The 24893-nt window shown below is 48.7% G+C and overlaps 1 protein-coding gene and 1 pseudogene across 5 annotated transcripts; both read left to right on the top strand.

Moving 5' to 3' along the window:
• Positions 1-1725: 1725 nt before the first annotated feature.
• Positions 1726-10920, top strand: LOC308490251 (cytochrome P450 2A13). 4 transcript variants are annotated; one of them, XM_081032202.1, is made up of 10 exons: positions 1726-1914; positions 2524-2686; positions 4269-4418; positions 4669-4829; positions 6215-6391; positions 7418-7559; positions 8012-8199; positions 8870-9011; positions 9555-9682; positions 10239-10920. In XM_081032202.1, exons 1-10 carry the CDS (start codon positions 1735-1737, stop codon positions 10284-10286), a joined length of 1479 nt encoding a protein of 492 aa, XP_080888328.1. In that variant the 5' UTR covers positions 1726-1734; the 3' UTR covers positions 10287-10920. The 4 variants fall into 4 exon arrangements, with proteins under 4 accessions (XP_080888328.1, XP_080888327.1, XP_080888326.1 ...); XM_081032201.1 differs by having other exon boundaries at positions 9555-9742; XM_081032200.1 differs by having other exon boundaries at positions 9555-9780.
• A 7461-nt stretch (positions 10921-18381) lies between these two features.
• On the top strand, positions 18382-22944 carry LOC308489889 (cytochrome P450 2F5-like; annotated as a pseudogene). The gene is made up of 6 exons: positions 18382-18390; positions 19482-19658; positions 20069-20210; positions 20919-21104; positions 21713-21860; positions 22779-22944. The product of its transcript is annotated as a cytochrome P450 2F5-like (transcript).
• Positions 22945-24893: the final 1949 nt, after the last annotated feature.

Raw genomic sequence — 24893 nt, 5'->3', positions numbered from 1 at the left:
CCTTTCTCTACTCCTACCCTCAGGATGCCAGTGCCCGCCTCTGCTCTGACACTGGAGCTTAGCCAATCTCTCCTGCTGTAGTTCCCTGACAAGCCAGGAGCCACCCCTAAAGGGGACTGCACACACCTTCAAATATGACCTTCTCTTCCCAAATACCCCCTTTCCACTGGTGGGGAAACCCAGACCCTCAAAGGGGGAATAAGAGTGCAGAGCATGGGGGGGAGGGGGGTTCATGGTGTGAGGGATGAAAAAATAAAATAAAATAAAATAAAACTAAACAAAAAAAAAGAAAGAAAGAAAGAGTGCAGAGCATGAGAGATATGTGTGCCCCGTGACCACTCTCTGTTTTCTGTCCTCAGTATACCCATATATAAAATGGAAACCATTAATAATAATAACAACAACATCATCATCAACAACAGAAATAATACAATCAACCCAGTGGGCTTCCCTAAGGATCTGGGTAGGGAACCAGAGGGGCTCTCTGTAATTTATAACCCTTCAGACAGTTGCGAATTTTGGTACTACATTGGTGGTTGTCACTACTATTTCCCGAGTCCTGGCCAGTCCCTCTGCCAACTGACACCATGAGTCTACTCTTCTCCAGCTCTGTGGAAAGATCCACTGAAATGCAGCTCTAGTCTTCTACCCTTTTCCTAAGCAGAGCTGGGCAGTTCTGTGACATCCCATTCCAACCTTGCTTTGAGGTTCCAATGAGGATTCTGGGCATCAAGAGGCACCATTGTGTCCAAAACAAAAGCAGGCCTGACTCCATGATCCAGCTGGACTCTCCATATACTTCTCCCAGGAAGTCTACATTCACTGCCTGGAGCCTCCCTCACCTCAAGACCCTCAAATCCATTCCCTGGAATCTCCCCTCCTAAGACTTTTAAACCTACACCCCTCCTCAGCAAAAGACCCACAAACCCACAGACACACACCCTCATTCCAATACCCTTAAAGTTTTGGATTCTTCTCTCCCGAGACCCCAAAATCCAGAACTTTGGGGTCCCGTCTCACACTGAGACCCCAAATCCCAACCTCAGGAGCTTCCACATGCAAATATTCCAAAATCTTCAGTTTTGAAATTTGTCTGCTGCCCCCGCCCCAGGCCACAGCTGTTGGGTGGCCCCTCGAGAGGGACCACAAATTCCATTTTAGGGCCCATTCCCACTTAATCTTTCTTGGGGTCTTGTCATGCAGGTATTCTGGTCCCATTCCCGCTCTCAGCAGGTGGACACAGTATGGTGAGGCCAAAAAGGAACAGCAACAGAGCCAGGGATAGGGGGTTCATACCACTATATTCTCACTGGCGGCTGGGTTGGAGATACAGGAAACAGAATCCACAGGATCCGCAATCCACAATCTGCTTGCTAACCGCACTTGCTAGCCGCAATCCGTGCTCGCTAGCGTAGCCACAGCAGTTACATTAGGGGCCAACGGCCAACTGGTTACAGCTGATGGCCAACCAGTTACAGCTGATGGCCCTCCACTACCCAAGCCAGCATCCCTCCACATGAGGTCGAGAGCCTGGAACTGCTCTCTGGGACTCCATCCCTTCTGCTCTCTGCCTCCTTCCTTGCTGGCTGTGTCCCAAGCTAGGCAGGGAGCATTGTGAAAGCTGTAGTTGGCAAGTGAAATGAGACAATTATATAATCAGGGTCAAACTCCGCCCTTCTCTCCCAGGGAATATAAAGGCAAACCACAGCAGCCACCATCAGTCTCACTGCCACCATGCTGGCCTCAGGGCTGCTTCTGGTGGCTTTGCTGGCCTTCCTGACTACATTGGTCTTGATGTCTGTCTGGCGGCAGAGAAAGCTCTTGGGGAAGCTACCTCCCGGACCTCCTGCATTGCCCTTCATTGGGAACTACCTGCAGCTGAACACAGACCAGATGTACCACTCCCTCATGAAGGTATCCCGAGGCAGAAGATGGGTGGACGAGAGCCGGGCTGGGGGCCTGCCAAGTGTGGCTGGGACTTTGTGGCAAGGCATTGGCAAGGTTGGACCGTCTTAGGAAAACGGAGTTTTAAAGGTTTAGAGTCAGGGTCCTGACCAGGAAACACCAGATCTTGGGACATTTAGTCCCTTGACTGTCAGAACCTAGGGGAAATGCATCTCAGTCTTGAGGTCTGGGTACAGAGCCAGTTCAGAGTAAAGGCTGCCCCCTCTAACCACTCTGTCATGCGGGGTCTCTGGTCCCGCTACCCGAACAAGAATGCAGGACATGGTGAGGCCAAAAAGGAACAACAACGGAGCCATAGACAAAGGGGGTCATACCACTATATTCTCACCGGCGGCTGGGTTGGAGACACAGGAAGCAGGAGCCGCAATCTGCCTGTCCGCTTCTCTTCCAACCAACCAACCTAGCATAGCCATGGCAGTTATATTAGTGGCCAATGGCTAATTGGTTACAGCTGACGGCCATCTACTACCTGAGCCAGCACCTTTCCACGTGAGGTCGAGAGCCTGGAAACTGCTCTCTAGGACTCTGTTCTCACACACTCCCACCCACCTCCTTCAGATTAGTGAGCGCTATGGTCCAGTATTCACCGTCTACCTGGGGCACCGGCGGGTCGTGGTGCTGTGCGGACAGCAGGCTGTGAAGGAGGCTCTTGTGGACCAGGCTGAGGAATTCAGCGGGCGAGGCGAGCAGGCCACCTTCGACTGGTTCTTCCAAGGCTATGGTAAGGGGGACCCCAGGTGGAGGAAGGCGGTCAATCACACTTCATGGCCTCAGTTTCCCCAGCAGTCTTCTCCCAACTCACCACCCACTCAAAGTTGTGGAAGAGCCCGTCCTCCGGTCTCCTCTGTCCCCATCGCTGTTCATCCCCATGTCTTCTCTAATTTGTCTTCGAGTTTCCGTGTCTCTATTTCTCCCTGCGTCTCTCTTTGGAACCCTGGTCTTTTATCGCCATGTGTCTGTTTTTCATTCTCAGCTTCTGTGCTTCCCCATGTTTCTCTCTCTCTCTCTCTCTCTCTCTCTCTCTCTCTCTCTCTCCTGTCTTACATTATTATTTTACAATAATCTCATATTATTCCTGCTTCAAAACCTCCACGCCTCCATCTCCTAGTAACAGACTCTCCTCTCTCTAGGCCCTTTTTGTTTCTCTCTGTGTTTTACTCTCTTCTCCAGCTCAATTTTAGAATTCTTAATTTTTTTTTTATTAATTAATTTATTTATTTATTAGTTTCAGGTGTACAAAACAAGGTAATACTTAGACGTTCATCATTTATATCCCTCATACTGTGAACCCCCCTCCCCCCATCCACTATCCCTCCGACCTCACACTGAACCATCACATTATATATATAAAATTATAGTTGGCATTCATTAATGTTTAGCTTCTGGTGTACAATGCCATGATCAGGTATCCACAGTATCCCTGAGGTGGTCTCCCAAATAGGACGCATGTCCATCGGATACCCAACAAAATCTTTACAACATTATAGAATATCTTACCCAAATTAATTTTCAAAAAAACCCTGAGGCCATCTTGTGGTTACCAGCTGCTTCCAAATCCCTTCACCTTTCCCCTTATCCCCAACCCCCTCCCACACACCCATCTAACCACTCTCGGTTTTTTCTCTGCGTCCCCAAAACTGTCTCTGATTAGTTCATTCACATAGTCTTTTCTTTAGATTCCATATATAAGTGAGATCATATGGTACTTGTCTTTCTCTTTCTGACTTATTTCACTTAACATAATGTTCTCTAGATCCATCCATGTTGCTGCAAATGATAAGATTTCTTTCTTCTTTATGGCTGCGTAATACTCCATTGTATAAATGTACCACAGCTTCTTAATCCAGTCATCTACCGATGGGCATTTCGGTTGTTTCCATATCTTGGCTATTGTGTAAAGTGCTGCAATAAACATAGGAGTGCATACAGATTTTTGAATTGGAGTTTTGGAAGAATTCTTCTCAATTTTTACTTCCACCTCCCAGATCTCCACATATCTCACTTCCCCTCCTTCCCTCCTCTATCTCTGTGTCTCTCTTCCTGGGAGTGTCTCTGCATGGCTGCTTCTCTGTGCACCTGTCCTGACTCTTTCCTTCTGATTCCTTCCTTTCAACTTGGTCGCTATTATCTCTCTGTACTTTTCTGATACTGAGTTCTCTCTCTCCCTCTCCGTCCCTCCTTCCCTCTTCCTCTCCCCTTCCCTCCCTCCCTCCCACTCCTTCTCTCTGCTCTCCTCCCTCGACCTCTCTTGCCCGGCCAGTCTGTCCCTCACTGCCCTCTGCACTCCACCACTCCCTCCCCAGGAGTGGCCTTCAGCAACGGGGAGCGAGCCAAGCAGCTCCGGCGCTTCTCCATCGCCACCCTGAGGAACTTCGGTGTCGGCAAGCACAGCATTGAGGAGCGCATCCAGGAAGAGGCCCGCTTCCTCATTGAGGCCCTTCGGGACACGGATGGTGAGGTGGGAGGTGGGAGGTGGGGATGGGGGATGGGCACGAGAGTATAGAGCAGAAAAGCAGCCAGCTCGGGCGCAAGCGCCTTCTGTCCTGGGAAAGGAACTAGGTTGGGGGAAGGCGCCGGGGCTCCCCGCTCTGAGGTCCGGTGCTGGGAGTTCTGTTCTCTTCAGGGCCCTCCAATTCTGACTGGCATTAAACCTCCAAGCTGACTGTCCCCCAAATCCATTCTCTCCCCAACCCCTCCTCCCAGGCGCCTTCATTGATCCCACCTTCTTCCTGAGCCGAACTGTGTCCAATGTCATCAGCTCCGTTGTCTTTGGGGACCGCTTCGACTATGCAGACAAAGAGTTCCTGTCACTGCTGAATATTATGCTGGGAAACTTCCGCTTCATATCTTCCTCTGTGGGGCAGGTAACTGGTCCCAGCCTGGCTCCATTGCGCCCCTACCACAGCCTACCAACTGCTCCCCCACATGAAGACAGGTGCCCCAATCGCCCATCCTCCTCCGGACAGCGTCCCCTCAAACCCAGCCTTTTTTCTTGGACAATTGAACAGTTATACCAGAACCCAGGACAGGGACCCATTATCCAGTCTCCAATACCTGGATATCTCAACTGATACCGTCCCCACCAAAACAAAGGAAAAGAAAAATAGAGGGGAGGGGAGGGGAGGAGAGGACAGGGGAGGGGAGGGGAGGGGAGGGGAGGGGAGGGGAGGGGAGGGGAGGGGAGGGGAGGGGAGGGGAAGGGAAGGGAAGGGAAGGGAAACAGCCTGCAGGCAACATACTCATACATGTCCTCGCCCCAGTTCTCTCACCAGGGCAAGTGTTTCCATCCCAATTTACCCTGATATCTAACTGGTGCTTCCTGTTAAGATTTTTCCATCTGAATTTCTTTTTTTATTTTTAAGTATTTTATATTGTACACTATACTTCTATTAATAATTATTACTCATGTAAGCTTTTTAAGAAATCTATTTTTTCTTTTATTATTTAAAAAAATTTTCACTTATAGTTGACATACAATATTTTATTTGTTTCCTGGACAAGTGACCACCTCAGCCCACCTCCTGTATCTTGAACACCTGGTGCTGCAAAATCCAGCCCATCAAAACCACTTGATATTTACACAGGTGCCCCCTACCCAGCCCACTTAAATATCTGAACAGCTCCCAACTAAGACCCCTATACACCTAAATACCTGGATAGATTGTTCCCCAGACACCCAAATAGATGCCCCCCAACCGAGCTCATTCAAACACCTACAGAGGTACCACCTATCAGCTGATTTGGTATCTGAACACGTGAATAGGTATCTCCACCACCTTACACCTGCATACTAGCCCCACTTTCATGGCTGAAGACCTGTACAGAAGTCCCCAGTCCAGATCCCCTAAATACCTGGACAGTTGTCTTCAATGAGCCTACCGGAGTGCCTAAACACCTATACAGGTGACTTCCCATACCAGTCCCACGTGAATTGCTAACCACCTGGACAGCTGTGTATCTCACAATGCAACCTCACCTGAATATCTGAACACCTAGATGTGTGCTCCAGTTCAGCCTCACCTGACTGTATCAAATCTGGAAATGTGTCCCAATCCATATTACCTAAATTCTTAGGGACCTTCACACTTAACTCACATGAAAACTTAGATATCTATTCCCATCCAGCCCCATCTAAACACCTAAACACCTGGACAGGTACCTTTAACCCAGTGCCTCTCTCGCCCTGAGACAGGTCCCACTCCAATCGTGTCATGCCTGCTGACAGCTGTTCTTCTCTCCCCACCCTCAGCTCTTTGAGATGTTCTACCCCGTGATGAAACACCTGCCAGGACCACAACAACAGGCATTAAAGGAGCTTCAGAGGCTGGAGGACTTCATAGCCAAGAAGGTGGAACAGAGCCAATGCACGCTGGATCCCAATTCCCCACAGAACTTCATTGACTCCTTCCTCATCCGCATGCAGGAGGTACATCCCAGCAGCCAAAGGAGAGAGGTCCAAAGCCAAGCAGAGGGAAATCAGGCTGGGGATGGAGGAGAACAGAGGCCCATTCAAATTATCCCCCCATCACAATAATCTTTACAATCACAATTATAATTAACCATCACTGTTCCATCTACTGAGCCCTTACTCATGGGCAGGACTTATGTGTGCAAATCATAATAGCAAGCACTTCTATCACACTACCATGCACCAGGCACTATTTTAAGTGCTTTACAATATTCACCTATTTAGCACTCACACCAGCTCTTGGAGGAGACTCCATTATGACGCCAATTTTTTAAGTGAGGAAACATAAGGCCCAGAAAGTATCAGTGGCATGTCTGAGGCCACACAGCAAGGAGGCAATGGAGCCTAACTCGAACCCTGGTCTCTGGACTCTAAGGCTAATGCTTTTAGCCACCATGCTCTCTTCTCTGGTTATCAGATACCCTGGGTGGACAGGTGAGCTGGGTTTACTATGTGATGTTGAGGGTCCCCACCCCTACTGAATGTCAATCTCCCTTCTGTGAAGAAAAGAGGTGGGCTTTCTGGAGTTTAATGTTCAAGGTGAAATGACGAGGGAGGGGAATCCTCCATAGAAAGCTTCAAGATTTTCAGTGAAGGAATAGGATGTGGTTGCTTAAAATTCTATGTCTGTGTCTCAGAAAATCTCTCTTTAACTCCAACCCATTCCATCATGCTCCCTGTCCCTCTTTCTCAATCACTGTCTCTCTATCACTCTCTTCTAAATATTCCTACAATTAAGAAATGAAAACTAAGCTGATAATTATAGCACAGAGAGTCAGCTGGGCAAAGAGCGTGAGAAGAGCATTGGGGGCACAGCCAGAAGCCTGGGACAAGGCCTGAAGACCAGAGAGAGCCTGGCAGAACTAGCATCCGTCTTCCCACCCTTGGTCTAAATCTCCAAGACGTGGGCCCAAAGGAAGAACCCCAAAAGGGCCCTGAGAGCACAAGGGAGCGGGCTCAGCCTGAAGCCCTCTCTCCCTGCAGGAAAAGAAGAACCCCAACACAGAGTTCTGCTTAAAGAACCTGCTGCTGACCACGCTGAACCTCTTCTTTGCTGGTACCGAGACAGTCAGCACGACCCTGCGTTATGGCTTCCTGCTGCTCATGAAGCACCCAGATGTGGAGGGTAAGGCTGGAGGGGTAGGGGACTGGGGGCCACAGACCATTAAAATTCCTGTGAATCCGCTGCTGTGTCCCCACCTCTCTGAGATCCCTGGACCCTCAGGCATGCCCTGCTATCCAGAGATGAGGTGATATTCAACTAAGAGTTTTACAAGCTCTTAAAATATTGAAACTGTCTAAACTGATCAGTAAATAGCTTCTGTGCTGAGCCCACCAAGTGACCACTACCTGCCCCTCCAGACAATCTCCCAAGACTCCTCTCTCACCCTCCCCTGTGATTCTGGCACGAGCAGGTGAACAGTACCCTGCACTAACGATGCTGATGGCCAACCTCTGTTTTGGATGAGCTACGTCCGTGTCACACATGGATGTGATGCCTGTAGCTGTACAGAGTTGGACTATCATCCCTGCCCCGAGACCCCTAGATACCTAAACTCGTCTCCCCTTGTCCCCCAGCCAAGGTCCATGAGGAGATTGACCGGGTGATTGGCAACAACCGTCAGCCCCAGTCCGAGGACCGGGCCAAGATGCCCTACACAGATGCGGTAATCCATGAAATCCAAAGATTCGGAAACATGATCCCCTTGGGCGTGGCCCGCAGAGTCATCAAGGACACCAAGTTTCGGGACTTCCTCCTTCCCAAGGTGCTGCCTTCACCCAGCCTACAGGGATCTCCAGTCTGCTCCTTGTGACACAGCATCTCAGTCCCCTTAGAAGCTTCCCGACCCCTATCCCAATCCTTTGATCAAAGACTTCCCCAACCACTGTGTCCCTTCAACCTTCCCACTTACAGACTCTAAAATCCCGTATCTCCCCCAGACCTCTTAGGTCAGGTAATATGAACCCCATGTCCCCCAAATTTCTTCTCTCAAGAGATGCGAACTCCACTTCCCCTAGACTGCCTGCCTCAGGGACACAATTCTCATATCCCCCAAACATCCTGCCTTGAGAGACATGAACTACATGTCACCCAAAACTTGTGCCCCAGGAGACATAGAACCTATGTTCCTCAAACTTCTTTCTCAGGGGACGTGAACTCCATGTCTCACAAACTCCCTGTCTCAGAGAACATGAACCCCTCACATCTCCCAAACCTTCTGCCTCAGGAGACACAGACCCCAAGTTCCTCAACCTCCCTGTCTCAGGAACATGAATGTCATGTCCCCCAAAGCTCCTCTTTGAGACAACCCCAACTCCCCTGCCTCCCGTTTCTCCTCACTTAGGACACCCAACTTCCCCCTCCGAACCTATGCACTTTCCACAGACCCATCCCCCCCTCCACCTTGTCAAATCCCCCTCTCTCCTCCCTACCAGGGCACTGAAGTGTTTCCTATGCTGGGCTCGGTGCTGAGAGACCCCAAGTTCTTCTCCAACCCTGAAGATTTCAACCCCCAGCACTTCCTGGATGAGAAGGGGCAGTTTAAGAAGAGTGATGCCTTTATGCCCTTCTCCATCGGTAAGAGACTGATGCCAAGTCGCCAGTCACGACAGAGGCCTCCTTCATCCAGCACCCCTCTCTGAGCTGTAGCCTACTGTCTTTCTCCATCTTAGAAGTCCCTTTTACAATCTACCCTGGAGCCAACCAGCTATAGCCCCCATAACTACCAAGTACCTGGGCCCAGGCCAAGGAAAGGGATGATCGTACCTATTTCTTAATGAGGAAAATCAAGGCCCAGAGAGTGAGCCAGGGATTTGTCCAAGGTCACTAAAATTCTTCAGATTCCTAAGAAGGGGATGACAACCCGACAACCATATTTGAGTGTGTGTTTGGGGGAAAGAGTCATCTAAAGTTCCCATTGCTAAAGCCTGATACGGCTCACCCACAACACATGTACAGGGGAAACCGAGGCTCAGAGAGGATTAGAGACTTCTCTGAAAGTCTCTCAGGCCACAGTATTCCAGACTCTCCTCTCCGGGAGAATGCAGCTGGGGCTTGGGAGAGGGGCAAGGTGGCAGTGAGAGCCAGCCTCACCTTCACCCTCCCATCCCATCTCTTCAGGAAAGCGGTACTGTTTCGGAGAAGGCCTGGCTAGAATGGAGCTCTTTCTCTTCCTCACCAACATCTTGCAGAACTTCCGCTTCAAGTCCCCACAGTCACCGCAGGACATCGACGTGTCTCCCAGATATGTGGGCTTTGCCACCATCCCACGAAACTTCACCATGAGCTTCCTGCCTCACTGAGCTTGAGTTGTGTCAGGGCAGAGCTACTGGGAGGACCTACTGGGGTAGGGCCAGGGGAAGAGCCAGTGGGAGGCGCAGGGCTAAAGATCAGGGGTGAGCTGGAGGAAAGGTAGGGGCAAAGTGGATAGGAAGAGGAAGCAGAAACAGACGCTCTCTGTAACAACTTAGTATATTATTATATAACATGAACAGTTCTGTCCAAGGGATTTTTCCTGTCAGTCATCTGACCTGGCTTCACTACACACACTTGCCCACACTTTCCCATTCATGCAAACTGCATGCCCCCACCAAATAAGGTGAGATCTGATCAGAGTCAGACTGGGGGACAGCAGTCAGACCTCTTAATGAAATGTGTGGGGGAGAGAGACACTTTCACAAAATGGTGGAAGAACTTAGGTCATGGCACAGCCATGTACACAGCCATGTACACGTGCGTGCAAGTATATGATTGCATCTTCTCCCGAGTGTATGCGTGAATTCCTTTTGTTTTACGTTTCTGAAGGTTTGGCTCTCTCTGATGGATCTGGGATGTGCTGTACGACCCAGCTAAGAGTCTCAGAACCGCCGACTAATCTCAGATAAGGCAGTATATGTTCCCGTGAGCACGGCCCAATCTGAACATTCATACACAATCAGTCTTCGATTTGTGTTCCTTAAACTAAATGTGACACAGACTCCAACGCCCCTAAACTTGCCACACTTGAAGGACCAGTGATTGAGAACAAGTGAGAGGGAAATCTGGTCTTCATAGCCTAGGAAATTGCTAACCCTTTCCGAGATACAACGAGAGGCACCTCATTGGATACACAAGTAACAAAGGACTGTATCCAGCATCTGCAGATGGAAAAAAACCAGAACCAGTTTCATCCAGCAAGGCTAATCCCTATGACCAGGGACCTGACCTTTTCCTAATTTTAATGTCGTTTGTATTGTGGTTACTATGACTCCCATCATGCACCTGATGCCGTGTCAGTTCTGGAGGAACCAAATAAGGTAGAAAAAGGGGAAAATAGAGGGTCCTTTCCAGGGGGAGGAGATGAATGGGACATCACCAATACCCGCCCAGGGAGGGAATAAGACCGCAGATCGTGACTTCCTCAGGGTAACTTGTTCTCTGAGTTCGCTCACACTTTCCTCTTAAGTGTGTATTTTCATTTTTAATAAACCGTTTTCACTTCCTTGCATCTGTCTTGCTCTTAAATTCTTTCTTGCCCAGAGACAAGAACTCAGTCACCGCTGCTGCAGGTCGAGTCCTCCCTTGGAGGTCCCTGTGACACTCTGAACACTGCAAGTTTCATAACAGGCTGTAATTCGCAGTTTTCTCAATTCCCATTAACTGTGCTTTGCAACTTAGGTTTCATGAATCTGTTGCTTCCTGCTCACTGGAGAAGGATGAGGTTGGATCCATAGGGTCACACCCTTTGTTATTACAAACACATTTTTTTTAACAATCCGGTGTCAGAACCAAACCTCATCCTTCCATGTGCATGTCACTTGAAGAGGTTTCTAGAAAACTCGACTGGGAAAATCTTAGAATTGTGGCATAGCAAACTGTTGAATCTTGGAATGAACTGCAGAGTCCACAATTCATACGCTGGGAGTCTCAGATTCCAGAACCTCAGATTCAGAGTATTTGAAACACGGGTGCTTGATGCTCAGAATGTTAGCATCTCCTGCCCACATCTTTGGGGACTGCCTTCCCAACCCATCTGGTGGCAAATGGCAGTTTTCCAAGCTCAATGTTTCTTCTGAGAAAGAGCCAAGGGAAGAGAGGAGGGACTGGAGCCAGCTGGATTTTGCCAATGAGGCACACCTCTAGGGGAAGATAGAGTGACTAGTAAGTCTTTGCACTGCAAGGAGGCAGAGGAGACAGAAGAGGGAACAAGTATTAATCCTCACAATCCTCAAACTTACACCTGGAAAGGGAAAAGTGGGAGTCTACTAAGGCATTACCAAAGATGCCAAGACAAGTCACCTTGTTAAGCACGGCCGGAGGAATGAGTCACGGGAGACCAAAATTGGTCTATTAGAATTTATTTGGCATGTTTGAGCAGTGGGAGGTCAGGTGAGAAAAGACCATAACCTCTCCGAGTAAGAGGGGTATGAAGTTCCATAGCGGGAGGTAAACGAGGCTGCTCCTTTTCAATTCATCACAAGCAAGCAGGGAACAGGACACAATGGCATCTAAGATAAGATGGTTTCTATTTAGCACATTCCAGGCAGTTTCTCCAGGCCTAAGGCGGTTTCTGTTCCTGGCCTAACTCACATTCTAGCCACCAATGCCCGGATCACACTTGTCCATACAAGACACTCTCAGCTTTCATGTTCTGGAAGGGCTAACTACCCAACCCCGCAAAGAAACAGTGCTGGATGATGGAGAGGGAAGAAAAGCCCAAGACTCTGGTCCAGGCCCTGCTGCTAGCTCCTTGGGCCTTCTTTAGCCTCTCTCTGGCCTCACCTTCTCATCTGCCTCCTTCCTCACAGGTATGATATGAAGTCGAAACACAGCTCAGTGCTGAAAAGCTTTAAAAACTCAGTGGCCACAGGGATGGGAGAATGAGAATGGTGATGTTTCTGGGTAGCTCATTTTCACCACCATCTTCTGCCAAACCAAGAGTCCCCAAAATTCATATACACGAGCGTGTGCACATGTCCTTGTCATAATGACAACAGCAAGTAGCATGCATTGAGTGCCTGCTATGTGCCAAGCATTGTGCCGAGTCCCTTGTGTTAGTTTCCTAGGACTGCCATACTGAAGTACCATGAACCGGACAGCTTAAAACAACAGTTCTGGAAGCTAGACCCAAAGTCAAGGTGTCAGCAGGGCTGCCCTCCCTCTGAAACCTGTAGGGGCCTTATTTCTTGCCCCTCGTTAGCTTCTGGTGGTTTGCTGGCAATCTTTGGAGTTCCTTGTACTTGTGTAATACCTTGCAGCTGTCGAATTCCAAACTCTGCCTATGTCATCACATGGCATCTCCTTGTGTGTGTGTCTCTCTTCACATGGCCATCTTCTTGTAAGGATACAAGTCATACCCAGGATGACTTCATCTTAACTAATTACCATATTTTGCTGTGTATAATGTGCTCCCACATTTCTGGCCCAAACTTGCAGGGGGAAAAAAAACTTTTGTTGCAATTTTTCAATTCAAACTTTTATTTGTTTACGTTTAGGTACTTGGTGTGTGTTTTTGTATTATAAAAGAATTTTACCATTTATTTTTTAACCTATTATGGTACAATAAATGTTATATAACAAAATAATTACAAAACACAAGAAAAGATACAAGGTACAAGAAATTTTATATACTGGAAACAAATTTGTGACATTTACCCATCATAGAAGGCCAAGAACTCTTTCTTGTTGCAAGTTCATCATCGTAAGTTCAACAAAACCGATTATCCTATTCCCGCGTATTATTTTGCATACGGATATCGTTATTGATTTCTAGAGTTACACTTTTAACTCATAAGCATAAATAAAAGAATTAAAAACATTTATATAGATACAGAATTAGTCCTACCCATGTATAATGGGCATCCTTATTTTTCCCTCACAAATTTGGGCAAAGAAGTGCGCATTATACACGGCAATGACTCTGTTTCCAAATAAGACCACATTCTGAGGTACTGGGGTTTAGGATTTCAGCATATCTTGAAGGGGACACAATTCAATCCATAACATCCTTATGCATGAACTGATTTATCCATATAAACCCCCTGTGAGGTGAGTCTACGATGACTCCATGTCACAAATGAGCTCACTGACGTAGAGCAAGGTTAAGGAACTTACCTAATGTCACACATCTAGGACATGACAAAAGACAGATTTGGATGCAGGACAGTTGTATTCCAGGGTGCTTCTCTTGAGCTTTCAGGGATGAGACAGATTGCAGATTGGAGCCCCTGATCTCAGGGGAACTCTGGAGGAGGTGGTGATTTTCAGCCGAAAGATTTTAAAGAAAGAAGGTAAAAGGATGGGAATTTAGATGTCACACAGCCCCAACTCAAACTCATGATGTTCCAAGTCTGGCAGCTCCCAAAACTCATGCAAATCTATACACACACACATGCACAGATACATGTACAGCTGAGGCAGTGCTTTCCTTACTCCACGAGAGTCACTCTGATATTTTTTATTATCTTCTATTTTCTTTCTTTTTTTTAAATGCTGATTGCAACCCATTGAGATGCAGCATAATTCCTAAAAGCACTGTTTCCTTTGCCTAGAATGCCTTCCTGCTCTCTCTGCTAAAAAGGACTGTTGTTGTGATAATGTTGACAAGAATAACAAGAAAACTGGAAGGAGTCTCTTGTCCGTTTACCAGGATTCCATTCTCCCTCTAAAGGTCCAGCAGGATCCAGCAGGAAATGGAGAAAAATGGTTTACAGAAGAAAAATACTTTGCAGGTTCTAAAAAAAAAAAAACACAAACAAACAAACAAGAAAACACCCAAAGTATCGGAAAGCAGAGTAACAGAAAAGTGGCTTTGAAACTTAATACCCAATACAGTGTACATTGGCTACTTAACATCTCTCTACACAATTTCTTCCAGAAAACAGAAAAAAAAAGAGAACACTCTTAACTTATTTTATGAGGCCAGTATTTCCCTGATGCCAAAACAAGATAATGATATCACACAAAAAAGAAAGATACAGACCAGTATCCCTCATGAATGTAGACACAAAATTTTTCAACAAAATATTAGCAATCAAATTCAGCAATATATAAAAAGAGCAATACATCAAGTGAGGTTTACTCCCAGGATAAAGGTTAATAAATCAAAAATAAATCAATGTTGATGAAAACAACAAATGTAATTTTCAGTCAAGACAGTGGAGTAGGTAAATGCTGTGCTCACCTCCTCTCACGACCACATCAAAATTACAGCTAAACTACAGAACAACCACCACTGAGAATCGTCTGAAGTCTAGCTGAACCAAAGTTCTACAACTAAGTATATAAAACAAGCCACCTCAAGACTGGAGGGATCACAATGCCTGATTTCAACTATACTACAAGCCTATAGAAATCAAAACAGCATGGTACTGGCATAAAAACAGACAAAATGATCAATGGAACAGAACAGAGAGCCCAGAAATAATCCTATGCCTATACAGTCAATTAATCCATAATAGAGGAGGCAAGACTATACAATGGGGTAAAAACAGTTTATTCAATAAATGGAGCTGGGGGGGCCGGGCCCGGTGTCTCAGGCGGTTGGAGCTCCGTGCTCCTAACTCTGAAGGCTGCTGGTTCGATTCCCACTTGGGCCAGTGGGCTCTCAACCACAAGGTTGCCAGTTCAATTCCTCAATCCCACAAGGGACGGTGGGCTCCACCCCCTGCAACTAAGACTGAACATGGCACCTTGAGCTGAGCTGCCACTGAGCTCCTGGATAGCTCAGTTGGTTGGAGTGTGTCCTCTCAACCATAAGGTTGCCGGTTGAACTCTCAAGGGATGGTGGGCTGTGCCCCCTGCAACTAACAACAGCAACTGGACCTGGAGCTGAGCTCTGCCTTCCACAACTAAGATTGAAAGGACAACAACTTGACTTGGAAAAAATCCTGGAAGTACACACTGTTCCCCAACAAAGTCCTGTTAAAAAAAAAATACCCCGAGGCCCAGCCAGTATAAACAGGAAAGAAATCTGCATGTGTGGCCCAGCTGCTGGTACGTAGGAGGACAAACACATTGGTGGAGAATGAGCTAGTTCTCTTGTGACTACTGCTGTTTTTCTCCATGAGGTAAGAAATGGGATTAACTGAGTGATGTGGGAGGAAAGAGTCTTGGAGGTCTGAGGCGACAGGAAAAAGTGTAAGAGTTTGGGGTCAAGGAAAGGTCCGTTAGAGGTGAGGAGGGTTCAACTGTCCTTAGTGTATTTCAGTTTCTTCCATTACATCAATGCTTCCCAATGGGGTTGACTTTGCCCCCAAGGGGACACTGAATAATGTCTGGACTCATTTTTGGTTATCACAACTGGGAGGGAGGCTGCTACTGGCATCTAATGGGTAGAGATCAGAGATACTGCTAAACATCCTACCACACACAGGAGAGCCCTCCTACACAAAGAATTACCCAGCCCACACATCAGTAGTACCGAGGCAAAGAATTCCGATACCACGTCCCTCTCTACCCCAAGTTCCCTCTGTAGCAGGAAAGCAAGTCAGACCACAAGAAGAACTCAAGCCCTTTAAAACTTCCCTTCTCATAAATCCCAGGTTCCCCAGTGAGGCAGTCCCCTCAGGCCCAGTTCTAATGTCAGGGAAAAGTAACTTATAGCGTTGGGGTGGGTCCAGTACTGCCCCCTCCCTCAGAAGTACAGGTAGATACCAAGGGAAATCAGAGCTATATAATCCCTTAATTACGCCTTCACCCCTCTTCCAGGACCTGTCCTAACTGGACTTTCTGGGACTTAAACAAGATGGGGCATCACCTCTATCCCACCATATGCCTGGGATCTGGGGTGTCAAATTCCCCAGGAACCTCCAAGCACTTCTTCCCCCCCCCCCATGGAAACGGTAAATATGGTGTGCACCCACAGACCTGTGGGGCGGTTCTAGGGATTTTCACTATAGCATCTTGGCCACAAGCATTTTTGCCACATAACTGTCTGCAAAGCAATTTTGCCATAAAAAGTTAAAATCGGGGGCGGCCCGGTGGCTCAGGCGGTTAGAGCTCCGTGCTCCTAACTCCAAAGGCTGCTGGTTCGATTCCCACATGGGCCAGTGGGCTCTCAACCACAAGGTTGTCAGTTCAACTGCTCGACTCCCGCAAGGGATGGTGGGCTGTGCCCCCTGCAACTAGCAATGGCAACTGGACCTGGAGCTGAGCTGCGCCCTGCACAACTAAGACTGAAAGGACAACAACTTGACTTGGGGAAAAAGTCCTAGAAGTACACACTGTTCTCCAATAAAGTCCAGTTCCCCTTCCCCAATAAAATCTTTTAAAAAAAAAAAAAAAGATAAAATCGCAACAAATAATAAAGGGACATTCCTAAAGACATAATAAAACATGAAAATGAATAAGACTGTCTTGTGAACTACGAAATATTTGAATACATTTTAAATGTGTGTAGAGGCATGGCTACTTGAAGACCAGCACCCCCACGTCTACTTGTCACTGTAGAGAACATTATGAGGACTAGCTAAGATTTACATACAACAGAAAAGGAAGTCACTGCGAGAACTTCATCAATAGGGAAATGAAATCGAACTCACAGCTAACTTAAACACATTAAGTCAGCACAAGGCAGTTGATTCATCAATGGAGAAATGAAACTAAACCAACCAAACAAACAAAAACTGTCAACCAGTTATTTTTTTTTATTATTATTCTAAAACTGCCTTACGGCCAGTTATTTATGTGGCAAAATGTTTGCAGCAAAAATGCTTGTGGCAAAGACACTCCGCTGAAAACACCTGACATGTGGGAGAGCTCGCACACCTCCACCCTGGCTCCCAGGGGCCCTCAGGGGCTCTCTCCCCAAAGCTACCCCCAGGCACTGGAGTCCCACTTCAGCTCCAGGTTTTGGCAACCTGCTCTTCTGACTTGGCCAGGAGTTCGATAAATAAGGCCAGTTTCTGAGGCAAAGGGCATCAGCAGACAGAGCTGGTGGGAGGCTTTGAAGAGCAGGGGGAAGGGCTATTCAGATCTGATGTGCTTTCTTCTGAGGCTTCCATCTGCCCCACCTTTCTCCCAAATCTTGCTTCAGGCCCAGCCTGGTTTCAGCGGATCCTGGAGGAAGGCAGCTTCCTGTTGGCGGAGCTGCAGAAAACCGCAGGTCAGGGTCCCGAAATGCAGTCCATACCCCTAAGTCACATCGATCCTACTTAGTAACCAAGACTGCCAGATACCATAGCGTGGGTGTGACCAGGTCTCTCACTGAGCTCACAATAAGAGTGGCGCCCCCTGGAGGTGGATCAGCTTGTGGGGCTGTGTTTTCTTGCGGTTCAGCAACAGGATATGTGGTGGCCATTTTGTGGCGTTGTGTGTGGTACTTTGAGCACAGCTTGTGCAATTGTGGTTGGTGATCTTGAAGATGATGCTCTTGAGTCTCACCACGTGTGGTGCCCTGTGCTAAGCACATTTTCACACATAAGCCCCATAAGTCTTGGAACAATCCATTTTGCAGATATGGAAACGGAGGCACAGAGAGATTAAGTAGCAGGCTTGAAGAAAGGCTTAAAGTTAGTAAGTGGAGGAGTCAAAATCAAAACCTATGTCTTACTGTCACCAAAGTCCACACTCAATGCATTCATGCCCATTTGTGGAGTGTTTACTGGATACCAGGCACCGTGCAAAAGTTTCACCCTCCCAGCAAGCCTAGGTAGATGTTACAGGTGATGAAGCTAAGTCCCAGAAAGGTCAAGTCATATGCCCAGGAAGTGGCTGAGCTGGGATATAAACCCAAGTCAAAGCTGTCAACCCATAGGGAAAAAAAAGTGAATAAAAATTTTCAACACTTACACTACCATATGCCAGATCTGTTCCAAGAACTTTGTGTATATCACCTCCTTGAAAAATCGCCCCAGTCTAATTAGTAGGTCCCATAATAAACCCCATTTTACAAAAGAAATTGAGGCACAGAGAGGTAAACAGCCCTCTACCCTGGTCTCCAACTCTTGCTGGTTTGGGTGTAGGGAAAATGTGTCAGGTAATGCTGCAGAGATTAAATGATGTCGGTAAAAGAATAATAATTCCCGGTATTAGTTTCCGATTGCTGTTCTAACGAATTGCCACAAACGTAGCGACTTAAAACAACACAAATTAATTTTCTTACATATCTTGAGGTCCAAAGTCTAAAATGAGTCTGGTTCTTTCTGGAGGCTCTAGGAGAGAATCCACTTTCTTACCTTTTCTGGCCTCTAGAGGTCACCTGCATTTCTTGGCTCCTGGCTCCTTCCTCCACCTTCAAAGCCAGCAACATGGCATTCTCCAATCTATATCTCTCTCCTTCCATCATCACATCACTTTTTCTTACTCAAACCCTTCTGCCTCCCTCTTATAAGGACCTTTGTAATTACATTAGACCCACTCAGATAATCCAGAATAATCTCCCTCTCTCAAGAGCCTTAATTTAACCACGTATCCACAGGTTCTTGGAGATTAAGAAACGGACATCTTTGGGGAGGCGTTATTCAGCCTTCCACATCACCCTGGTTTGTAACAGGCTCACAGCTAAGCACTTCCAAGCCACACACTCACAGTCTCCTTATAACAGCCCCATGAGGAGAAGACTGTCATCAAGCCAATAATACAAATGAGAAAACTGAGGCTCAGAGAACGGAAGTCAGTTCACTCGGGTCACACTAAGATTAAGAGCCCAAGCCACGATCCAAACTATGCCAGTCTATCTCTGAGCTATGCTGCTGTGTAATGATTAACGTGTCAGAATGCGTATTGTTTTAGTATTGTTTTCTACAGTCTGTTCAGTTGTTGGACAAGCTGGGGGGTCCACACAGTTCAGTGACAAAGGTAAAACGGTTGGAGGCGTGGGACTGCAATTGGCCCTACCTGGCCCCGTCCCTTCTCATCTGACCCCGCCCCCGAGTTACACGGCCCCGCCTGGCCACACTCCTGTCCACTCCATGGCATTTCCAAACACAGAGTCTCCGCCACCACTCGACCTCTCCAGATCTAATTGCCCGTCAAGACCCCGTCCCTGCCCACCTGATCCACCCTGAGCCTCACTCACACACACCCTGACAGCCCCTCCAAGCCCCTCCGACTCTGCCCCACGCCTAGTGGTACAACCTCTTTCCAAGCCTCCTGGACTGGGTGCCCAGGCTGCACAGACGCCTTTTCCTGAACTTCGGGCTCCTGAAGGACCTCATTGCTCGCAGTGTCCGCGACCACCAGGCCTCCCTGGATCCCAACTCTCCCCGAGACTTCATTGATTGCTTCCTTACCAAGATAGCACGGGTAAGCCCTGTCTGAAGTCCCACCTCTGGTCTGACCTGCTGCCCCTGCCTCAAACCAACTGGGATCCCAGGGTGAGAGGGTTTGGGTATGATCTCACACCTGGGAAGTGGAGCTGAAACACCTGGCTCTGCTGCGCTGGAGCCCAGAGCCATTTGGGGCCACTACCAATTAACAGTTCATAAAGATGTCATTAAGGATCTGTTGATTGTGGACCCTGCGGCTGAGATTTTCCCTACCCCGCCCTCCCGCGCTCCCCAGTTCCCCAAAGGAAAGGAAGTTAAACAAAGGAGGCACTGTACTGAGACCCAGTGTCAGTTGTGCAGATCTGGGGCAAACCCGGTGGATAGGCTCTGAGCCCGCGCGGTCACTGTCGGGGCAGCGCTCCATGTTCCGGTTCATATCCCCATTAGGAGATGCAGCACCCGCTGAGCTACTTCCACATAGATACCCTGCGGATGGCCACATAAAACCTGCTCTTTGGCGGCACCCAGACCTTGGGCGCTAGGCTGCGCTTCGCCTTCCTCGTGCTCATGAAGTACCCAAAAGCTCAAGGTGCGCGCCAAGCGGGGCTGGGCGGTCTGCGCACAGCGCCGGGGGCACACCGCCTCGCGCACTTCAGAGCCCCGCCCACACACCGTGGCCCCGCCCAGCACGCCGGATAGTTGGAGCCTTGGGCTCTCGCCTGCGTAGCTCAGCCAGACCCATACGCAGGCCGACCCTACCCACGTGGCCCCCGCAGTCCACGCAGCCTGCCTGCACCCGGACCTCGCCCGCACGATCTTGCTTCGCGGCCCAGCTCTGACCCTGCCCACTCAGCCACCGTCCAGCCTCCGAGCCCCCTTCGCACAGACCACGTGCGAAGACCACGGCCCGGAGCCGCAGCCACAGGGCCCGCCCAGGAACCCATTCCCTCCCACACGGTCTGACCCCCCACACACACACAGCACTGTCTGCGACCGCTTCAACCCAAACCCGCTTCTGGGTCTATCCTGGGACCCCTGGCCTCCAGGACAAGATCCAACAGGGTCCGCGACGCCTGCCCCACCCCCGATCTCTCAGTCCTCCCACACACTTGATACACTCTTCAGTGAGTCTGGTCCTCTAAGTCCCCGCCTGCAATCTCATCAGGGACCTGGACTCCAGGCATCCCTGAAGCCCCTTACACGTCTCTAAACCCCAGGCTCCGGCTAACCCTCACCTTCGCCCCTGCAACAGTACCCCGGCCGATACCCTCAACTATGTGTCTCCCTCCATCGCCAGTCGGAGCACAGGAGGAGATCGACCTCGTGATGGGACGCGCCCGGCTGTGGGCACTGGGGGACCTAGTGGCCATGCCTTATATAGATGCGGTGATCCACGAGGTGCAGCGCTTCGCAGACGTCCTCCCCATGAACTTGCCGCACCGCGTCACTCAGGACACGACCTTTAGCGGCTTCTTGATACCCAAAGCGCGCTGAGCACCTGGCAAACGACATATGACACACTAGAAAGAGGCATCCCACCTCCTTGCAACTGACATCTGAGGCTCTAGCAAGAAGGATCCCAGGCCCTAGCAATCCACACCCCAGACCTTAGTAACTGGCACCCTGAGCAAGCCCTAGCAACAGACATTTGAGGCTCTTAAATTCAGAACCTCAGCCCCCTTCAAAGCCCACGTCCCGCACCGTTGTGGACTGGACCCTGTCCTGAAACCCAGACCCCATCCCATAACAGGTCCCCTTCCTAGGACCCCTCTCCGGAATCCTCAGAGTCTGAGACTTTATCCTGGGAATCCCCTGTGCCTAAACACTGTTTTCAGAGATCTCACTTCCTCCCCAGAAACCCCAAATCTGTTCCCACAAAGGGGGTATACCGCGTCCCTGCCTCAGACCCTAACAATGCAGTTTTCAGTACCCATCACTGGAAACCCCAGACACCCAAACACATTTCCTGGACCCTTGATGGATTCCTATGCTTCACCCCTCCCTCCCATCAAGTCCCCCGGCCCGTAGAGTGGAAATCCTAGTTGGGGAACCTCCCAGGTCTGCACCACTGATTCTGCCTCACACCCACAGAGGGAACAGATATCATCACCCTCCTTAACACAGTCCACAACGACCCCACCCAATTCCTGAATCCCCAGGCATTCAATCCTGAGCGCTTTCTGGATGCCATCCTTCAAGACGAGCCCTGCCTTCATGCCCTTCCCAGCCGGTGAGAGCAGTGGAAACAAGAGTCAGTTTTTCAGGCCCCTTATTCCCACCTATATTGCCCAGTTCTAATACCACTCTCCAAACCCTCTCACTTCTTCATCCCACCTATCCTCAGCTTTGGATGAGCAGACACCCATTCTCCCTCCCAACTCTGCTTGTAGATGGAGGTGGGGAGACAGAAGAATAATTGAACTTGGAAGTGGTCACTGTCTCTCCACTGGGTGGCGCAGATAGAGTTGTTCTAGTTTCTCTTGGCTTTGGTCTTTACACGGCTGAAAATAATCTTTACTATGCAATTTAGTATTAGAAAGAAAAAAAGATGGGGGAGGTAATAGGTAATTTAGCATATTGACTACTGTGTGCTAGGCCCTGCCTCGAAGCACTGTAAGAGTGGTGGCTAAGAGCTGGGCTTTGCAGCCACACCCCAGCTCAGCCATCTCCAAGCTGTATAGCCTTGGATTTCTACTTCAAATAAAATGGAGATAACAATAAAGCCCACCTCTTGGAATTGTTAAGAGGATTAAGTTAATTAATATCCGTGTAGTGCTTAGACAGTGCATGGTACATGGTAAGACGTACATAAGCATTGTATTTTCACTGCTTTATCTGCATTTAACATTCACACAACCTAATGAGGCACTATTATCATCCACATTTTAAATAGCCAGAAACTGTGGCTTGCGTAAGATCACAAAACTAGTACTGGCAGAGCGGGGATTGGAACCCATGAAATTGCATTTTTATAAACCGGTTCATTCTGGTCCACGATTTACTTAAAGCATCTTTCCCAGACTTTCAGATGAGTGGGCCTATGACGTCCCCAATCGTTATCTTCATATGTTTTCCTCTGGGAATTTGGAACTGGAGCGCCTTACCCCATTTTATCTAATCTCTCCTCCCCACCCTCCCACCTCCGCGGGATGCCTACTGTGCCTGGGAGAGTCGCTGGCGCGAATGGAGCTCTTCCTCTACCTCACCGCCATTCGGCAGAGCTTCTCGCTGCAACCGCTGGGAGCGCCCGAGAACATCGACCTGACTCCGCTCAGCTGGGCAATTTGCCGCGGCCCTTCCAGCTGTGCGTGCGCGCGCGCTGACGCCGGCTCTCTTCGGCTGTGGGCGATGAGGTCAGCCCCTAGGGGTTGCTCCGTCCCTCTTCTCGGCCCACCGTGCCCCCATCCCATCTCGCTGTCACACTCGCTTCCCCTCTGCTTGTGCCTGCCATATGCCCATCCCTCATCGCTCCTATCTTTACCAGGTCTGCGCCCCAGCGGCAGAGAAGGACATAGGGAATGGGAGGTGCATGCCTTGTTTTACCCAGATCTTGTTCTATTACGCACCCTTTTAGGGACTTTTTGTATCCTGTCCTAGGAAGTTATAAAAGACTCAAACCTGCCTTGGATGAATTAAAGGGAGTCCCCTAGGATGGGGAGTAGGGAGGTCTGGCTGCAGAGAGAGGAGACACCTGTGACTAGTTCTACCCTCACCCTTAGGACGGCTAGAAATTGAGAGAAATTGTTTCTGGAGATAGGCTGGACTACAAGGGCTGTGAGGGCCTGAAGACAGAGAGGCAGAGGAAAGGACAGCAGTCCAGGGAGACACCGAACAGGTCTACAGGAGATGCAGGGCGCTGTACAAAGAGGGAAGTGAAAGTAGGGATACGGTGAGAGATGGGAAGATATAAACAGACAGAGACTGAGAAATAACAATTACTAACATATACTGCTTCCTAGTCACACACTGTTCTAATTCTCTCATTGAAATATCCCTATGAGGCAAAAGCCGTATCATTATACGTTTTTACAGGTGAGCAAACTGAGGCTCAGAGAGGTGATGTGACTTGCCCAAGATCACACAGCCAGAAACGGGCAAAGCATCTGGTTCCAACACTGCTCCTCTCAATCTCACAAAACAGAGACACAGAAGAAAGGAGAGAGCTATGGTGACTGAGAAGTGGAGAGGCAAAAAGGATAGAAGAGAGAGACAAGGAAAGAAACAGAAATGACCCGATAAAGACAGAGAAAAAGGGCAATTATGTAGAATTGTCGCACAACAATTATGTAGAATTGTAGACAGAATGTAGTCGCACAACAGCCTAGCCAACTGTCCCTCCATGTCTTTCCTTAAGGAAAGAAGAGTCTGTGAGGTTGTGCCTTTCTGGGACTCTGTTCGATCCTTGTGTTTACACATTATGTCTCTCTGTTTGGTCCCCAAAAGATGGTTTGCAGCCAAAGACGGGTAAGATATCTCACGAGAGATACAACCTAAGCCAGGCGGAACCGAGTGGGGACCCCTAATGAGCTACCTTAGAAGAATAAGGGAAGGGGACTTGCCTCCCCTTCCCCCTGCCTGGGAAAGTCTGTTGCCGGCCCTGGTTTTTCCCTTGCAGCTGTTTGTGAGAGAAGTCATGAGGACAACAAAGATCAGTCCTCTCTACTTATCTCTACGGAGCTGTTACAATATGGGAGATTTGACCCTGAGAAGGTACAGACCTTAGGTAACACATCATGGGAACTTGTGCTTCGGCTGTTTGAAGGTTAAAATAATTGGCTTGGGATGTTTCTATAACATGATAAGTAAGTCTCACAAACTGTGCCAAAAACACTGCTACTCCCTTGTATACTTATCAATAAAAGCCTCCAGCCGGCTTTATTCGGGGCTCCAGTCCTCTGAGACTGAGAGACCCCTGGCCTTCGGAGAGATTTAACAGCATTAAGTCTCTGTTTGTTTCTTTCTTAAAAACTTAACCCAAACCGCCCCTTCTCGCCTCCTCACTGCCCTTGTTGCGCGGGACGCGACACCAGAAGACTGAAACACCCCTCTCCTTGGACTATTCCTTTGTCTTGAAAATGCCTCCCTTTGCGGTGGGGATAGCAATCCCAGGCCTGAGACTTCCCAATGTGGGGCTGGAATTAACACCTTGACATCCTATTGACAGGTTTTCTTAATGAGCTTCATAGAGCCAGAGTCAAGGAAAGTGGGGCTGACCCCTCCCCCCCAGCCATGGACAGAGGTAGCCTGAGAGGTCCTGCCCTAAACGGGGTCA

Source organism: Rhinolophus hipposideros (genome assembly GCF_964194185.1).
Source record: "Rhinolophus hipposideros genome assembly, chromosome: 21".
Classification (NCBI taxonomy): Eukaryota; Metazoa; Chordata; class Mammalia; order Chiroptera; family Rhinolophidae; genus Rhinolophus; species Rhinolophus hipposideros.
This window is presented reverse-complemented; position numbering and strand designations above follow the sequence as displayed.